This window comes from Anoplophora glabripennis, unplaced genomic scaffold (genome assembly GCF_000390285.2).
Source record: "Anoplophora glabripennis isolate ALB-LARVAE unplaced genomic scaffold, Agla_2.0 scaffold153, whole genome shotgun sequence".
Taxonomy (NCBI): domain Eukaryota; kingdom Metazoa; phylum Arthropoda; class Insecta; order Coleoptera; family Cerambycidae; genus Anoplophora; species Anoplophora glabripennis.
The window spans coordinates 388,773-409,340 of NW_019416245.1; the positions used below are offsets into that span (position 1 = coordinate 388,773).

Sequence of the window (20,568 nt, forward strand, 5' to 3'; positions counted from 1 at the left end):
ACGTTGTATATTGTTTATTAAAGAATATTTCTAATAGTGGAATTCATACAGGGTGCAGTTGATGGTCCGGTAATTTGACGATTACAAACAATTACCAAAGGCACTCCATTTGAACACCGAGGAGTAACATCCGGGATACGCTGTTAGGAAAGGGTCATCAATGTATTACGAACCTTAAGCCTCGGCAATTATCGGGACTAATTTTCTGGCGTAATTATAGAGCTCCAAACAAAACAAATCGTGTTGGGCGCGTCAATTACCAAGCGTATTAAATTGTTATTAGACAGAAGGCTACAAGCGGAATTAGATTCCTATCGGCTTATAATTGAAATATTTTTGTAAGGCTATGTCGCAGTTAAATCAAATTATTGTACGACATGCATTGTTTAGATACCTGAAACACAATTTAACGTGTGGATAAAAAAATTTATTCCAATACACCTATAAATACAGGGTTAAAAAAAGTAAGAAAAAACCTTAAAAGAGGAGTGTTCTTGCGAGCATAAGTCACAAACACTTCATTTCCGAAATACTAGATTTTAAAGATTTCACCAATCTATTTTTGTTTATATCTTCCAAACGTGTTGACCAAATCGATTCAAATGTCATACATAATGTTACGTAAAAGTTTTTAATGACAATAGTGAATGAACCTTTATGAAGTTTTCGTAAAAATAGTAACAATTTCTGAATTAGCAGAGTAAGTTAAAGAAAGTCTCACCACGGTTTTCTTTTCCTCCTTGACAAACTTTTACCAGAACAATACTATTCCGATCTTTTTTATAATGCTGAGCTAGCAGTCCTATTGTTAACCTTATTAATTTCCAATAGGTCCGCCATCAACTTGTTCCATGGTATTTTTAAGAACTTCTTAGCTGTTCCACATCTGGAAATTTCTTGCCACCATCTTTGGGTTTTAGCTCCCACTCATTCCTGTACGAGTGTCTCGACGACTGTAGATCAGTCTACTCTGGCTAATCAACAGTCTCGTTGCCCCGACGACCCTCATTCCTTACTACCCAAGCTAGAGTCATATCATTTTGACTTTTTGGCTTTATGAAAAGCATCCAAATAACCATACACCAGCATAGATTGGGTTCAAAGCTGCCTGATATTCATACTATAGGACTTTTGATTGATTTTAATGCGAGTTTCTAAACTAAGGGAATCTTTAACCCCTTCTTTAACCTCAGTTAACAATAATTTTTCTAATCTCTAGAAGCTTCTAAATATCCCATCAGAAATGGAACAAACTGAGGAGTTCAAGACTGACGAGTGCTCAGGTGCAGGTATCTGCGGTATGGCGACCAGAGGTAAACTTGTTTTATCCTCTGGGGAAGTATGATATGGTTTTCCAAAGGCAGAAGTATTCGCTCCTTCTGCTTGCACCCGCAATTCCTGGAAGAACCATGCTCCCATGGTATTGTTAGAGGGTGCATTTGGAATCTTCTTGGCGCTCTATTTGCAACGACGATCGCACGCACCAGGCGCAGTTTACCTGCACCTGAGCGAGGTCAATTGCTCGAACACATAAACTGTTAATGCAGACAGCCCATCTGAAATGAAGCTCGCACAGCGCGCCGGCCGGCCAGCGTTCCCGTCCGAGATATGATGGCTGGGAGCGTGATCTATGACTGAATGCCAACTCGTAGAGCCATAGATCAATCACGCATCGATCAGGAATCAATAAAAAACCAACTATAATTACCTTCGCCTGCTCATTTCGGAATCCTACACATGCATTGTAATTACTGTAAATGGTTTGTATCTCTCTGTAAAAACACGTAGCGCAATTGGACGGATAAATCTTCGCTTTTCAAATGTACGGCATCATGAAAAGGTACGACGGTTATTACTGCTAATGGGCTTGTAAATATAACTCATATTTTATATTTTTAATATACGCCAGGTTTAAATTTGTTGCCTTTTATAGCGACCGGTTGATAAGTAAAAAGGATTCAGATGCATGGCGGAATAATGCAATGCAATGAGTGAGTTAAAATTGTTCGAATAGCTCCTAACTATATTAACTGCTAACACCAACGTCAACAATGCTCATAAAATTCTTCAACAATGCTCTACATTCGTATTATTTTCTCTACGTGATGCATCTAAGCGTCATTCCAATTTAATTTTCTGGAGCTACCTACATGTCTAATTAAAGGAAAACTTTAAGTATCCTTGTTTGAGTGAGGCTTCCAACGCTAATTCCAATTAACTAAATCCCATAAACATTTAACCCTATGATATTCCAACCTAATAAGCTCATGAACCCAAACCCCAATAACCCTATAACCTCATAACCAAGGGAATAAATCATAGGTATTATTGCAAAACATCATATAGCGGAGGACTCTTTGAAAACCCAACTACTCAAATCCAAAAAATTCCCATAACCCTATAGGGGTTATGGCGTTATAGGATTATTAGGGTTTGGGTTCATACTTAAATATATAATATGAAATCTTCATTAAATTACTATATTCACCAAATCCATGTAAAATTTTTGCACAGAAAATACCTGCCGTGCTTAAAGATCTCCTACTGGGAACTTTCTTCTTGATCTGCGCATATCGTGAACAAGATGAGTTTGGTCAACATTCTGAGGACTCAAACATGATATTGAACCACTTGCATTTGTATGAATGAGGAAGACATCCCTTTATCTGTTGCATAAATTCATTTTCATATAATTCCTGACTAAAGAAACGCTTACTCAAGCTAATATTTTGGAGAGATGAATTGAATTTCAGAAAATATATTTCTATGTCTATGGAAATTGAATAGTGTTGAAAATCGTTCGTTATCCAAGACCAAGAACGACTATTAGAAATAACAAGATTTAAGTTATATGGAAAGTTGTGACCTTGATTCTTATTACCAACTTCTAGAAGATAGAATTCTTTATCCTTGATGATAACTTTAAATATTATGTAGCTAACAGGACAAAAATTAAAATTATGCAAACGCTTCATGTACGTTTTCTATCTAATCTGAACTTATCCTGGTGATTTGTTTGAGGTAATAAAAGATGGACTGAAGGAATGCAGAATGAAGGTAGGTACACGGTAACGGAAGTTCTTCAGCAAAATGATCCATTACCTTCGACCAAAACAATTTAACTAAGCTCCTTTTTTCCCTGGGAAAAATGTGTTTCCAGTTCAGGAAATTATTTGGAAAAATAATATCTCCAACAAATTGAAAGGTAAATCACCACACTTGTATTTGCATTTGCTTACGGATAGTAAAGGAGTAACCACATTTTTAAATAAATCAAAGTCTCTGAACTTCAACAGGAATTATTTTGTATACAGCTCAGATTATGTTTATTTATAGAATTGTAGATATTTGATCTGGGCTTGGTGGCGTGTTGTTTCGCATATTAATTTAAGAAATAGTTCTTGGTATTTGTGGTTTTAAATAATTTTTAGAACCTACACTCTCGCACCTGCTAGGAGATTGTAAATAGCATATACATTTTTTTGTTTAACAGTAATAATACCGTATATTCTCTGAAACATCCCACTCACATATGTACATTTTATGTAACTTACACATTTCTATCGTAAATTTTAACCACAAATATTACAATATTCCTTTTACTAGTAAAATTATTTACTAATTTAAATAAAAACGCACAATTTGTGCGTTACTTTACGCCTAAACTTACTTTTCAAACCCGACGTTGCTCGGAGTACTAATTATTTCAGCAGGAAGAATATGCAGGAGAACCTCGATACTGTTTATGATTCCGTGATGAACAACTATAACCACGGAGATATGCGCGACGGTGCTCTTTAAATAATACTGTATAGAAATAAAATTAGACACACATACATTACACTTTGATCTTTGCTGGGGGGGTAACAGCAATAATATTAATCAGCGAGAAACGTGAGCTAAAATAATATTCAAATTAAGTATACGGAACGCTATTGCGTATACGAGGTGGTCGTTGCAAGAAATTTGTTACTCTTGAACGAGAAGCGCTGTTTGAAAATGGAAAACAGAGATTTCGGAATTTAGAATAGGAAGTTTATATCAGTTAGGTTTGTTTATTTACCTCTGTCTATTTATACATTGCTTCCGATTGAACAAATGGAATTATAAAAATCGTACACCAAAGGGAATAAATCAGTTGGTGTGAAATTATACTTGTTTAACTAAGATATCAGAACAAGGAACTGTACATACGATTAGCTTTCAGAAGAGCAAAAGAAATATTGAACACGCCATCATAAGGATGGCTAAGAATAAGGAAAAACAATAATGTTGAGACTAGGTCAATCATATCTTCAGAAAATACAATGTGGCACCTCCCCCTGAGCAACGTCATCACCTTTTTCTTTTTAATAGGTTGGTTGACGGCTCAGGAGAGCTGAGGCAGCACAAGGGGCCCAATGGGGCTTCAGTGATGTAACTCAGTACTGCTGAGTTACCCTCCAATCATATCCAGAATCCAGAATTCAGAAGTGAGGTGAGGGCTTAAAACTATCTGGAATTTGAAGACTACTCATGCGAAAAACTGCTGAAATGTCATACCCCAGAATGTCATGAACCAGTGCAGACAGCAAATATAAATCCCGACCAAAGAATTTATTCTGCAATTGTATAGTTGCTTCTCTGAAGAAAAGGCCTGTATATCTCAAAAGTCACCATTGATGTGGCTACCAGCACGTGGCATGTTCCTTTAAGGAACTGAAATGTTTAAAAATAGTGATTCATGCCATTTTCCATTAGCATAAGTTTTAATCTATAGTAGAAATTTTCTTTCTTACCTCAAACGCTCCTACAAATAATAATGAACTATTTATACACAATTTTAGATATATTGGAACAATGTATAATTTGACAAATCAGTTCTACAGGAAGTTTGAAGCTATTAAACGTGATTTATTGATGCTGCTTCTAACAACACGATAATTATTGGACCTATTACGAATTAACTACAGAATTACCAGTAAAAATAACATAATAGTGAACAAAACGACGACTACCCGAGCACTTTCAATCGCACAGCCTTTAATTAACATTTTTCGTTTTTCGAAAGCAACGAGATCCCAATCAGAAAGCCACAGTACGACGCTGATAATTGCAATAATATAAAACGTGTACAATGATTTATAGAAAATCCGTAGGGACTACAATTACAGATGAAAAGAATAGTTCCTCATTGAACCGTAAAATACAAAGTAAATTGATAATATAACGTAATAACGATATAATAACAATTAAGTTTGATGAACTCCAAGGGTATTGGAGTGGTGCTAAGCTTTGCTTTGTTTCTCTGGTTGGCCGTTCCGAGGCAGTTTCATAGGCGCCTGGCAAGGGCAAATGTGTGGTCGAGGGGAGTTGAGCCATTCTTTATTATAAAATAAGAAAAAATATAATTCGCGGTTATATATTCATCGTTCAGCCATCGTCTGTGTTGATGTAGTATGATATTGTCATTCACTGTTTCCCTTTTGAAAATTCTTTACGGGATCCGACATATATTTTCCAATCATCACCATATTTTAGACTTTGACTAAGAACAAGTTATTCTTTACTGTTTGGATTCTCTTACAGACAATTCTTTTTAATTGGCTGATTGGTCCATTCTACCGTTTCTGTGTTCATCTAATGAAAGTGTTTCTGTGTTCTTGCACTAACGACTGATACTATAGCTGAACCATAGCTGCTGCTGTTTCTCGGTTGTTATTCTTCAAGTAATACTTGTGCTCCTTTCATCTTCTATTGACGTCTCTTCCCATTTGTCCCATGTATGCTTTTTGGCATGTATATGGGATGCTATATACCACGAGAGTTTGGATTGTTTGTTTGGATTGTCTGGATAAGACTTTGAAACTAATTTTGTTACTTTCTCTTAAACTTTTATGCCTGTAGTGAGTTTCTACTCCAACTCTTCTTGACTTACCCTAATATTTTCTCAAAAACAAAGACGTTACTGTTAATGCACCTTTAGTTTATGCATTTTTTCTACTCACTTAATGATTTCATTTTTCTTCCGCCCTCAGGGAGCACCATCACATAAATTTCGAAACTCCGCAATGAAATGAGCCAAGAAAGGATAATTGCAGACCTCTGCTGTAAATTCAAATCAGTTATTTCACTACGCTTCTGGGGATTGTTAATTCAATAAGTGCCAAATGTGCAATGAGCATACATTTTTTGTACCAATCAGATTTACTTATTCGTAATATATTTGTATTTTGTAGTACCTAATTGTTTATGTTATGGCTTATATCAAAGAGCTAATCAAGCCAACTAGATTCTGCAGTGTTTGACAAGGATTGGAAGTACAGATAGTTATGCTTGTTTTATAACTCTTATCAACTATACGAAAAAAAATAGTGTGACTGTAATATTTTATATTCGTATAATACAATAGAGTGATAAGATGATTTTATTGTTATTGTGTTATTTGCTATTTATATTTGTTTTGACACAATATTTCGACATTTTTTTCTTGAAAGGTATTTTATCGTACGAGTACTACAAAATTTTATGATTCTGCTAACTGGATTGAAATTTCTTTGCGATTAGATTCAGTACATAAATTTACACTTAAGCAACTGATTGCTACTATTGACCGCTGTTGGTACTGCTAACTTAGCAACAAAATGAGATATGACAGAATTGCCAACGTAAATGCAATGGGCAATGGAAGTCTCTATTTCTAAAGCTTTGTTATTTTTTCTTCTTCTTTCCACTTCTAGCTTATTATTTTTTAATTTTGTAAAGCAGTAATTAGCAAGTTATTTTCGCACGTAAACGTAGTCCGGGCCGTCGAATAAATTAAAAAAAAAACCGCCTGCTTAGTCTGCTCAATTTGCGCGTATAAATCGACAGAATCATCCGCGGGCAATTTTTAACGGACGCTAATGAACGAGGCGGGGTGGACGAACAGACACTCGAAGGATTTGAGACGGTTGTGTCATTACCTGCGGTAATTCGATTGGTAATTTGCGGTCTGGCTGACAATGACCGCACCACCACGCGTCGGAAACAAATCTGTAATTGTACATCAAACTTTAATCACACTGCCCAACATTCCTCGAATGCTGTTCTTTATTTCTTGTGCTCGGATCAAGGACGTGGAGTGTCTGCTTTGAGGCGGTCGTACACGACGGACTGTGATCGCAAATTAGTGAAATGCTCATTAGACTGATAATTTGTTGTCATTATGTGAGTTGGAAGGAGGCTTTGGGCAATTCCCCCGGCCGAGAATAATTGCGGTTCTTTCAGCAATGCGATGATTGTTTTTTTATATAAGCTGTATCTTTCCGACAATTAATACAAACTTTTTTCACAAAATTTGTCGACATTTCGATTGTATTTTAAGGGTACCGTCATCCATTTTCTCCATTAATAATATTGTCCACATCTCATTACCATGGAGTATTTATTTTCCGGTATAGTGCCCACATTAAATTAATTGAAGCGATTCCTACCTAAAAAAACTTGTAAAAATCCATTTGAATGATTGATTCTAACATAAAACATTCATGCACGCGTATTATAGAAAGTTCGTATATAAATTGGTTGTTTATAATGAAATTATAAACCAGGAATCATATTTAATTCATGCAATCATCAACACTATTGGTCAGTCACAAAGTATATGTTTTATGCTTCATTTAGGGTCCAATCATTCGGTAATAATAAAGTTATACCGAACGACGGAACAAATTTAATGCGAAGAAAAGAAGCACGAAGGAATGCCAACGCAGTAATCAAACACTGTAATGATAAATATTTACTTTATAGGTATTCTATAGCCAGGTAGTTCAAGTTAATTTATAAAAAATTACCTAAGTGTACAAATAAATTATTTAATTTATCTTGGCTGTCCGTATAGGTTTTTGTCCAAACTAATGTTAAAGCTGCCAGAAAAAAGAGTAAATACTTTCTAAGTGATGACTTTTTTCTAAATTAAAAAAAAAATCTTAAAAATCGTGGAAATCACGCATTTTGAGGTTTGAAACGCAATAATCTGGCTAGCATCGAACTGAAATAGCGTATACCACCCCTACTCGTATGTGTTTTGCCTGCTGAATCAGTATCCCCTCATCAAATCACAATTAATTTTTAATCCCAAATAAAATCTTGTTGCAACGTTTTCTCCTTTATTTGCCTCGAATCTCAACCTTTTTTGGTCAATTGGTTCAAGAATAAGTTCATAAACGATCAATATAGCCACAAAAATGTCAGGAACATCATTTTTCTTTGACCTGATGGTATAAAAAATTAAAAACGTTTTTCTATAATGAAGAATTGAATCCAGACAACGAAGATTCTAACAACTCCTTAAAGGTCAATCCATGCTGATTTTTCTCTGCCAACCATTACTGAGATAAGGTATGGACATTAATTTTCCTAATCTGCGGTCCATCAAAAATTATTTCCTCTAATTTTGTATGTGTGATCTTTCAGAACTGTTCTTAATTTTTTTTGCAGTAAAATGTAAACGACAATTTTCCGACAAACAGAGTCTTCAAAGTTGAGGTCAAAAAGTGTTGAAGCAACCACCAAACACCAAAAAGTGTTTAAATTTGAACCAAACGAAATATGTATTAGAATAAGGTATTCAGTTATTACATATTTGATTCCATTTGACTAAATGACTAAACAATGACCTTATAGGTGAATATGTTTCGATTCACATTCATTAGATCAACATACATCACGATAGGGTGGTATATGTCTTTTCGAACAGATACCAGTGCCGTTACATGTTTCGAACCTCAAAATGTACGATTGCTTGACGATCTTTTGAGGTATAACCTCAAAAAAAAAAGTTACGACCTAATCAATGAAAACTGTTTTCATGTTTATGGAGATAGAGTGGTCTAATCTCCTAAATAAGTCATTTTTCTTATTTGTGTACCTGTGAGTAGCTTTTCCATGAAGTTTTAGCCATCTAGTGCATTCTTGACATTCCTATATGTCTTGTAGTTGGACCAGTTCAATGGCTCTGCTTGCAAGTCCGAATATAGTCGATAAGATTGTGATGGAAAAGTGTAGCAATGGTAACTTTTTTCCTCACGAATATTATTGTAATAATTACATAAGGTGCTGTACAAAAATATGTGTAATCGACATTGCCACAACCATAATTCTGAAGCAAAGTGACAAGTGCGATGGATAAACCGAACATTTTTTGTACATTTACACAATTAAAATAAGACTTTTTTTTCTTTATAAAGTAGTGTAAAAAATTAGGTCAACATTTTTTGCCTAAATAAAATTTTTATGCTTCAATTTGTACGTCATCTTATTCTCATGTAACTTTTGCTTATTTCGGCAATTTATAGTCTAAACTTGCGAAGGAAAATTTAATTTTCTTACTTTATGCGTAGATATAAGCCAGTAAACATATGGTTTCATAAACATATACCCCTTCCCAAGTTAAAAATTATTTCTCTTTTATAACGCTTTGCTCACGCACCCCATTTAAGCTTTATATGCCTAGAGTATCAAATTAGCGTCCAAACCCTATTCCCATAATATTCGCGTATGCTTCTAATCGTAACTTATGCTGTTACTAAGTGGTTCTGCAACATTACTGACAACGAAACCGTATTTTCTAATACAGAACTAGAAGTACGGCGAGGGTGGGTGGCGCGTTCATTATTTATTCATCGTAATTATTTATGTCAAAATTTAGAAATAATAACACGCTGCGACACAAACGTGCGAGCGAACAGCTGCGGCGGTGATTCCCTCACTAGCAGATCAACTCTATTAAAGGACAAGATAATTCAAAACATGTCTGTCATTGTCACAGGACTTGGTCCTGACACAAATGTGCGGTAATTGTTTTCCCTTCATTATTTGTCTATTAGCGGCAGTTGCGTGTCGTTTCGATGAATTGATAAACGTGTTTTTCCGCTTTTTTTTCTGTCGTGGCCTGGTGTATTTTTGTCGGGCATAAGCATTCGGTTTGAGAACCGACTAAATCAAATTAGTGGTTCATTTATCAGGACTTCCACGCGACGTCATGTGGAAATAGATATCGCCTTAACGGACACAGTATATTTGATCTAAAATATGATGAGAATTTTATTGTATAAAGGGACGTATCTGCGCTTTTTATTTTTTTTTTTATGTAATTCTCTCTCTTAATTCGGAAGTCACTAGAATAGTATGTGGTATTATTATTGTACCTTTATCTTAAAAGTATATAGTGTCATTAGTTTTTTTACTATACTTTTTATTTTTTAAATTTTCCAAAATATTGTTCAACACCTATTTTCTCCTAAAATATCACGAAGCACCTCTCAAAACGTTCAATATTATAACGTCTACATATATCACAATACTAACATTTGAAACCATTAAATTAAAATGCAAATTCTGAGCTTAAAACCTTTCTGGATGCAGCGTTCCGAAAGAGCCAGACAATGAAGGGTGGATCTTTTTGCAGTGTACCTGTGGAATGCCGTCCGATGTCTAATTGCTATTAATCAATGGTTGAGCTCGTCTCATAGCACGACCGATCAAATTATAACTCTGCGGTAAAATGCTGTTGGCTAAAACAACTATAACCTCGGTAAACAGTGCGTTTACACTTCCATGATTATTTATGGTCGTCTTGTATGGGATGAAGAAGTAACTGGGGGTGACTGAAGACCTCGGAACTGGAGATAATTGCAGTCGGCAATTAATTTTTATGTATCTTTGTCTTAAAAATGTTAATATAGATACCTTTTTGTTTGCTCAAAATTTACTAATTAAAGTAATTTTGTTAAGAATAACCTTTCGTATAATCCAAACATTGAATGTAATTATAATTTCACTGCATTTGACAGATGCTTTTGAATTTGTAAATTTACAGCTGCAACTTTAACATAACAGGTTGTTTAAGATTTCATTTCCTTTAAAATGTTATAGAAGGTTATTTTTACAAAACGGAGTGAAATATATGAATTACTCATTTGATTTATCTTGTCAATTAATCATTTAAAACTTATATCAGTTTACTTTTTACTTTTCCTGTTTGTTCAGTATCTGAAAATTAAGAAATTGTTGTTGCTATTCGTGAATAGCCAAAAAAACACATTATGCATCATAAATTGTCCACCACCGTCGTGACCCATTCATATTGCCGCGTCTTTCTATCAGCGACGATAAACAGCGCTTCTATCTCCCCCATTAAAAGACCAACGGTGTGCTTGATTTTAATCGGACCAGATTTCTTCTCCTCAGCTTTTGCTTGCCTCTTCGGGACTTAATAATGATTCACGAGGTGTGATACTGTCTTCTGTGAAACTGTACATTCTTTGTGTATCATCCAGCATCGGATTTAATTGCCAAGAACGTACCAGTACTGTTCAAAATGTGAAGATGAAAGATGATATTCGGTCCGCTGTAGCGCAGGGGGTTTTACGGCTTATTGGCCTCGTGTTCCTCGGGTTATTACAAAAATGTAAATAATAACAGTGCAGGGATTAAGTACTATTTCTCACTTTAATTTTTTATACGAAGGGAAAACAAAAGAGCTCCGCCGTTTGGATTCTGGATTTTATCAAGTCGGTTTTAAGTAACGAGTGATATCGTCAAAAGGAATTTAAAATTTTCTGATCAGTGACGGTAAGAAATTGATATTTGGGACGGTAGTTTATGGGAAATGGTCTCTAAAATTATTTTCAATCCGTATAGACGTTAACTGAATGCAACTGATTGATGTACTGAGGGGAGGGTTATCGGTTCATTTGAATTGAAGTAGTTTTGACTGATTTTTTTTGATTTTGGAGGTCATTTCATTTTTATTATAAGTTATTGTTTATCCATTTGGTTTCTAACTTAAATTAGATTTTTTGTTTCATAAAAACATGGTTGTGGGTATGAGTTTTCAGGTAACCTTTACTTACCCTTCTATGTTTATTTAAATGTTTAACATATTTTTAAAAACAGGTGTTCCCGTAAAGCAGATCTATGTCAGTTAGTAAAATTCTTTATTTTCTTTTAATATGTGTTTTATAAATGCAGGGTGTCCTAGAGCTATCTGGACAGACATTATCTCGGATACTAGTTGAGACTAGTTGCTTAAAAAATGCGTTGAATCATAAATATACATGCGAGTTATGAGGTGGTGCTTCGTCTTGCTGCCACCACATAGTGAGGCGCTCATTTATTGGAATTTCTTCAATAAGATCGGGAACAACATCTCTTAAAAAGGACAAATATCTATCACCAGTCAGAGTACCTTGATAAAAGTATGATCCAATTAATCGTCCATTAAATAAGCCGCACCACACATTATTACCCCAAATGGATTGAAAATGGGTTCCAATAAAAGGAGACCAATGTGTTCCATTAAAAAAATTAAAGTTTCGTAATATACCATATTTTTGGGACACCCTGTATATTTGAAAATAAAATGATTAACCGTATCTTTTTAAGCAGTAAACCTTTTCTATGTAACAGTTCTTTCTATCTCGACTAGATAATGCCTGTCAAGATATCTCTGGGACACCCTTTATATCTTCCTTATTGGTCTTGCATTATCGTTTGTTAATTTTATTACTATAATATACCATATATTTAACATTTCAGTCCAGCAATGCTCATATTTGTACTGTTGTGTAGGTATGTAATATTTTATAAATAGTCAAAGGATTATCTGACCTTACTTTACTTTTTAATATTAATGATTGTTATTGTTATTATAATGGGGTTTCAAAAATATAGAAGCTCTTTTTATATAAATACTATTAAGAGGTACTACAGTATTACTCATGTTTAAATATTTAAGAATACATTTAAATAAATAAAGTTATAAAAACTAACTAAATAACATAAAAAGCTGTTCCTGTTATACCACAATAGTTACGATGTTTATTCCTGGCAATTTTGATAAATCCGTTATCTCCCCAATCTTTCCCCATCGAATTTTTAACCAACCAGTAATCCGCACCGTTTTCTCTGCCATATCCCACCAACACCATGGCGTGGTTGGAATTGTAAGAACACTCTTTTTCGTACCACACACCACTTTTGTAGAACATCCACTTGCTGCTAGCATAAACACACACTATAACCGGACCAAACTTGGTAACTGCTTCTTTCAACGCATCTTCCTCGTCACGTATTTTTAATATTTCGATGCTGGGAAGTTTTATACTTTTAAATTTATCCTGTCGGCATTCCCCTTGTTTCTCCTGGTAAGGGTATTCTTCTTCTTTGGTTATGCCGTGTTTTTCTACATAGCCCAGCACCCTGGGGGGCCACCCTCCCAAGCAACTTGTGTTGGAAATGCAGTCGACTATGTTCTGCTCGCTGAAGGAAATTAGTTTGTTGTACTTCCTGAAGTAAAGTCCTTCCAATACGCCTATCTGGAATAAAGCAACATTCATTGCAGGTTTAGCAGTACTCGTATTTAGTAAAACATTGTGGAAATCATCAAGTAATGTTGAGAACCACGTATACAATTAAGGGACAAAAATTCAACATCACAGGTAATAGATGTATATGTGTATTGAATAAATTTAAAAATAATCAGTTATCTATAGGTTTAGCAGGGACAGACTTGAATGAGCCTGCAATCAGATTTTATGTAAACAATATTACATTCCTGGGCAGTAGAGAATATTAATCAGTTGCTTTTTCTCAACTCCTTGTGAAATCATATCATAATTCTGTATTAGTTTCTAAATACCTATTACAGTGGTCGAAAGGAACTACTTTTATTCATGTAGATATACTAACGACAATAGGTATGTTCATGTGATTCAACACTATGAATAGATGATGACATTTAAACACGTACGGAAATTGTACACACTTAAACATAAAGACTAAAATCTACTATTTATCATGAAGTTTGAGAGCAGTTCAAATTTAACAACAAAAAATTTACTTAGCAGCCGACAAAGGTAGAGCTTTACAAAAACATGCATTTTTTAGGTTTCATTTGGTTCAAATCATAAATTGTTTGGTTTCCACTGTATTTTCTTGGCATAACCAAGGTGTGAATCAGGTCCAACTAAACAATGACAAAATAGTTTTAAAATTACTTCTATTAAATAAAAAATGTTTCGAGGTTTTGCTTAATATTCAACTGAACATCAAATAATGCGTAACATTGTCTCTTTGGTTTAAATTGTTTGTTACATTATTTGTTACTTTACTAATTACTATACTTACTGCACTGAATATCCAACAAGCTCCACATGTCCCTTGATTTTTCGCAGGTGTTACGGCACCTTTCTCCCTCCAGTCTAAATACTCGGAAGTTCTGTTGTCTTCACCATGTTCTATTTCGTTGGCCACCGGTAGGGTATCGTTGTATATAAAAGTTTGACTAGGAAACATTTTGTATTTGGTGGTGTATTCGTCAGCAGTTAAATCAGCAAATTTGTTAACCTCCATTTCATATGTTGTTAGTCCTGCTTTGAACTTCTCATTGTGGGCGTTGATCATCTTCAAGTTATCTTTGAAGATGTTGAACTTGCGTTGTTCTTCTTCAACTGTATCGTATGACTTCTTGAATTCTAACTGAAATTATAGTTACTTATTTTCAGTGTCAGCCAATCTGATATTACAACCTGATTTTATTTTCTTTGTTATACATAGTGTTTTTTAAATACATATTACAGTCTTGGTATATTGTTCTCTATATGATTTTATACCTATTTTGGGATTCTTAATGACAATCCGTACCAGAATTTCCACCACTGGTTGACATATTTCTAAATTAATTCAGCAAAATTTTACTGTCAATTAGGCAATTTCAGGGATATTTATATAAATGCAATATTTTTAAAAACTTCTTTCTCATGTTTTTTAGTCTCAAAGATCAAAGCACAAAGTTATTACATGAATCTATAAAACACTCTGCATATATATGCAATGTAAACGAATTTCGCATAATTCAAGAAAATTTACAAGACAGGAAATACATTAAAATTGAAAAACTACATTTTCAATTGCAGGTAGGTACATGAAAATTGCTTTCAAACAATGTATATTACAGAAAATACAAATATTACCTTATATTTTTCCCAATGTTCCTGTTCTTTTACTCCAAAAGCAAAAGGTAATACCACCAAAAGAGTTATGTACAAGATATTCATATTTGTAGGTTTAACTTCTTTGAGTAAGAACAACAACAACACAGTGACGTTACTGTAACGAAAATAATTATTATTGAATTACAAAAAAGTAATTTATATTTGTTATAGTTTTGAAGATTTCAATAGAATACTGTATTATTTAATAGTGAAAGACATGCCCTATTTTTTCTAAATTAGCATGTCTTCAAAATAGAATAAATTAAATAAAAGTAATAATCATCCTAATTTTACTATTTCTATTTTATTAATTATCTATTTAATTTATTGCACTTCACCTTAACTGACCCTTTGTATCACTAAAGTCGCTAATTTAATAACCTTACTATATGAAACTGTCAAATAAGTTGTACATATTGAAGACATACTTTTATGCACTATAGAAGAACAGACAAAATGTATGTAAATAACACTTACCTTAACAATTTTGCATTACTCGCGACCCACTGCCAGATTTACGCATTTATTTCATTCACTGGGAGGGTCATGGATAGGTTATAAGTATTTTTAAAATTAACTTAAGATGAACTGTGACGCAGTTATAAATTCAAGATAATATTGGACAGATATATTGGTACTAAGAATAAAAGTCTGTGTATTTTCCTAATAAGTTTGGTTATCTGGTTCATTAATAAAAGTTATTTCGATAAAGTCGTCTGTTGCGCAAATTTAATATTTTGTTTACTAAAATGTTGTCGGGGGATTGAGATTTAACATTTCTTCGACAATCGAAAACTTAGGTTGCCATAGAAACGTTATCTGGACACGCGATATTCATTTTTGTCAGTGGTAAATATGCAGGCCAAAGGAGCAGTTCAAATGTATATTGCTTATTTTTTTATGAGACGGATGTAATCGCCACTTGAAAAAATAATGTGGAAAAGTTGGTAGGTATTGTGTAAAATTTGCTTTGTTTTTTGTGACTTTAATTAGATATGACTTCTAAAAATGATTCGTGTTCAAAAAAATTCTTTGAAACAGTATTAAGCAGAAGCTTTAGATATATTATTTACTGTTTTTTCCTAGCATTGTACGTAAACCTTTTTTCTGTAGAATTGGAACAAATATTTCTTCAAATATAAACGAGGCAGAAAAATGTTCACTAGCCATGTACAATTTTGAGAATTTTTATTTCTTGTATTTATAGTTTCACATATCTTTTTTAGAAGTCATAATACGCTGCAATACCAAGTAGAATTTTAGAAATTAGAATAACTGTGTAATACATCCAAAACGGAACACAAAATTTGAATGAAATTTTATGACTTCCAAAATCAACAATAGTTTTTAATTCATTGTAATTTATTTATGCAATTTTTAGGATAATTATGATATTAACAAGTCATTTGAACTAACTGACATGAAAGAGTCGTACGTATATTAAGAATGGTTTTTACGATTAAAAAGTGGTTAGTCCATTGAGGCTCGCTGTTTGACTCCTTAGGATTTTTTCTTATTTACGAAATTAAAATTAGTGCTGAAAAGATGCCGTTTTCAGACTATTGGTGACATGAAAGCAAATTCGTTACAGATTTTAAAGGCCATTTCAAATGAAACTATCCAGGACTTGCTTCGTGAAATAGAGTAGGGGCAGGGGGAGCAGTTTAAAGGAGACCAATGATGTATAAAATTAAATACTAAGGTTTTAAAAAAAATTAAGTTCCGCTATTTCCTGAACAGACCCCGTATGTATAAAATCGTGTGAAATGTAATACCTGATTCAATATGAACCTTGCTAGGTTCTAGTTTCATCTCTTTCTGGTAACGCGGAGCATTAATATTTTGAAGTATGTTCGTACATCAAAATGTTTTCTAAAACCTGAATTGAAACGCATTGCAATCGCTAGCCGAAGTGTTCTCATTAAGAAACCCATATGTTAGCTAATTTATTATGAAATTACCAGTAATAATTTATCCAGCGAATTAATTACCGCATAAAGGCTATATATCTGGAATTACATGCATGTGCATATGCCGCTAGGAGAAAATTGCAAGAATTTTAAATTGCAAATAATTAGAAATTCGTGGAAAGATTCCATCTAGTGATTTTTTCATTATTTAAAGGTGTCGTATGAAGTAGCTTGTCTAGGAACGAAATGATGCACCAATTTGTAAGTCTGTGGGAAAAATTTTAATAAAATACGTCATTATTTATTCCTGTGTCAAAATAAGAACTAATTCATCAAAGGAGAATCAAAACATGATAATATTTTACTTCGTATTGCTTTTGATTGATAATAAGTTACAAAAATTAGCTACTATTTTGATGAAAACGTTATCGAAATTGTATATAGCGGGTGTTATTGAAGACAAAGGCCAAACAGTTTTAATGAACACCTCGTGTTTTAATTTTATCACACTTTTTTCAACATTTTCATCATCTCAATAAACCGTAATTCATTTTAACGTCACTCCGTCAATATGGTATTAAATTATATGAGATCGTATATTTCGCAACGCATTAAGAAATAATTAATTTAATTAATAGTGTTTCAATAGTCTATTAAATTTACTCAATTAAAATTTGTTTAATAACAACGTAATATGCCCACCTGACTGAACATATGGCTAGATGCCTTGAAATAATTCATAATTTCCTCAAAGTTTAATTATATTAATTTGACGATATCATTAAGCTTGAGATACCATCAAATTATTTTGATCAAATTGATTTTGTCAAATTCGTAAAATAACAAATAGAAATTAATTCGAAAATAATCAGAAAAACTGTTAAACCCTGACTGATTCTTTTGGCGTCGTTAATTTTTCAATTTCTTGACGTATGCAAAATACCAAATAAGTAAGAACAAAAACAAAAACTATGTCACTTCAAAATTCCAAAAGTTAAGAGATATTATAGTCCAGTTGGTAGAGGTTTGGCCTGTGTCAAACCTTGATAACCCGGAAATAACTACACAGGCCTACTTTAAATGTTGAGTACAATAACATGCTAATTTGCTGACAAAGTATGTTATCAGGAAAAAAGTTATTAACAATTTAATCGTGAAAAATTGTTTTTCAAGTAGTTTTCTTTAAATAACTCTAAAGCTGAAAATCAGGAGAGGACTTATTGTTCTATAGGGTGTTATACATTCATCGGCATCTGAAACTCGAAACTTTTGCCAAATTTGTTCGAAGCTTTGCTGACACTTGAAATTTGGTACACACAGTGTAAATATGCAGAAACCAAAAGCAATTTGCAAAATTCAAGTATCTTCATTTTTGCAGATTTGGTAAGGTTTTATACGTCATCCTAATTTTATACGTCACCGTTTTTTTAATATTTGGACATATATTTATGTATATTTATAAAATATTCCATTACGGTAGATTAGCCAGCACAATTACCTACAATTTAAAAACAAAAATATTTTCATCGTTTAGATCCCAAGCTACTTAACATTTTGCGCCTGTTAGCCATACATTATTCAACATATCAACATAAAACAAAAACCTATCTACGTGTGGGGGTAAACCTGGACTATTTCTTATGCGGCTACTTAAAGTCCAAAGTGTACGTTAATAGACCACATAATTTAGAAGATCTCCAAAATTGTATTATAGATGAAATACACAGTTACCCCAGAAATAATTCATAATGTGCAAGAAAAATTTCTACACAGACTTACGTATTGTCAAGAAGTCGGTGGGTGGCAATTCGAACACTTAATTTAGGTAGAAAACTTAATGAATTGTATTTGCTTGACATAGGAATTGTTATTTTTTTAATGAATAAAATTTACGTTTTCTAAGATTCAATCGTCATTTACTCGAAAACTGTCCTATGTAAGATGGTAACATTTTAATACTGTCGGATCGACAATGAAACGATCTTTCAGAATAAAGAAAAAAAAATAGGGGGTTGCTATTTAAAAAAAATGTCGATGATGTCATTACTCGAAAACAAATGACGGTTGAAAATCGGCTTTTATTGTAAAATATGTATTTTTTAAATTAAAAATCGACCTGTTCGAGGATTTTTCCCAAAAAAAAATTGTTTCGTTTTTACTGAATTTATTCCATACTTTAGGCGTGTACTGTATATTGGAAAACTGTGTTCATTATCATTTACATTTAATTATTAAATTTAAAATATATATAAAATTAGATATCTAAGTAAAAAATAAAACGTTGTATGCACCACGGGAGATACTAGGATGACTATGGCCTTAGGCGACTTGCTTTCCTCGGGTCTATACGGCCCTCGGAGCAACGTGTCGTCTGCGGGCATAATCATCCCTGTATTTCCCTTGGTACATATTTTGGCTCTCTGAATAAACTGAAAAAATGTTTGTAGAAAATTATTTAAAGTTTCTACATAAACCAGTTACTGGAGATACACTTTGTAGCCCCTAATAACCTCATTGGTCGGAGCAAAATAATGAACATAGTGTTTTAATAATATACCATTTCTATTTTCACTTAAGCAAGCAACGGCCGGCCGCGATGAGAGATAAGTAAAATTAGATAAAGACGGTAATCTGGAAGAGAGAAAAAAACCAGTATAATGCATCGCCACGAAATTATCTTGGATTGTTGGCTTCGGTAATTAGCCATTAATTATGCATTTAATAAATTCTTTGGTCCGCCAATAATTACCGAGATAATTTTCCCTCAGTAACCCGATAATATTCCACATAAAATCGTGACAAAGCCCCGAGTAACAAATTAATGAAATTATGAATTATGAAAATGATCGCCGCCGTCAATATAGTCAGCCAGACGTTTAATGGCTCCCCCGAGCTGGCAACCATGTTAATCATTTATAAGGATAATCGCACCTACACTGTTACGATTAAAGGCTATCCTAATTGCACTTTGTTCTAGGGCAAAAATATGGCTCGCTAAACTGAGGTAAGCGGTATTTACCGGGTGGAAGAACGCGGTAAAACTGTTATTTTCTTTATACATACATTACTTTGGAAATTGTTATATGAGCTCAAATCGGCCCCTTTCGAGCCGCCACAAGCGACGAGGCTCTGGACTGGAGAGAATTCCTCTCGCAGGCATCTGCTCTTCGCAGAGGTTAGTCTTAAAAAATTAAAATAAAACGAATTCCTGGGTATTTCTTTCAGATACCGCTATTTTATTGTTGCAATGTGCAGGGGAAGGCGGTAGAAAAGGTGAGTCAATTTTTTTCATTAGTAACTTTGTTTTTTTTTAAACAATTTGGTTCGGATATCAGTTTTTCCAATATATTGGAAAAACTATTGATTTTAGAGGAAAGTGTTCATCAGACGAAATATGCGCAATAACAAGACCTATAAATTGCCGCATGATAGATTAAAATCGGATAAATTGTTTAAAAGTTATTGCAAAAAACATCAAAAAACGTGGAAAAGCAGCATTTTTTTAATTATCCATAACTTGGTTGTTATTTATTGGAATTTTATAAATATGCCTAAAAGTTGTGAGTTTTATCAAACTGTGCAAAAAATAGGCGCTGTGGGGCCAATAGTTATTGAAAAATTCTATGTACTTATCCCGTCAA

At 33.5% G+C, this 20,568-nt stretch overlaps 1 protein-coding gene across 2 annotated transcripts; it reads right to left on the reverse strand.

The window, feature by feature from the left end:
• Positions 1 to 12,457: 12,457 nt before the first annotated feature.
• Positions 12,458 to 15,640, reverse strand: LOC108909798 (cathepsin L1-like). 2 transcript variants are annotated; one of them, XM_018714224.1, is made up of 4 exons: positions 15,495 to 15,640; positions 14,997 to 15,132; positions 14,152 to 14,502; positions 12,458 to 13,340 (listed from the first exon to the last, which is right to left on the reverse strand). In XM_018714224.1, the coding sequence occupies exons 2-4, from the start codon at positions 15,078 to 15,080 to the stop codon at positions 12,795 to 12,797; spliced, it is 981 nt and encodes a 326-aa protein (XP_018569740.1). In that variant the 5' UTR covers positions 15,081 to 15,132; positions 15,495 to 15,640; the 3' UTR covers positions 12,458 to 12,794. The 2 variants fall into 2 exon arrangements, with proteins under 2 accessions (XP_018569740.1, XP_018569741.1); XM_018714225.1 differs by lacking the exon at positions 15,495 to 15,640 and adding an exon at positions 15,356 to 15,444.
• Positions 15,641 to 20,568: the final 4,928 nt, after the last annotated feature.

Excerpts from the sequence above, each read along its gene's own strand:
- LOC108909798 (XM_018714224.1), bottom strand. The coding sequence starts at position 15,080 with ATGAATATCTTGTACATAACTCTTTTGGTGGTATTACCTTTTGCTTTT. Across the intron at positions 14,503-14,996 it reads AACATTGGGAAAAATATAAG|TTAGAATTCAAGAAGTCATA; the intron begins GTAATATTTGTA and ends CTATAATTTCAG. Across the intron at positions 13,341-14,151 it reads CTTGTTGGATATTCAGTGCA|ATAGGCGTATTGGAAGGACT; the intron begins GTAAGTATAGTA and ends GCTTTATTCCAG.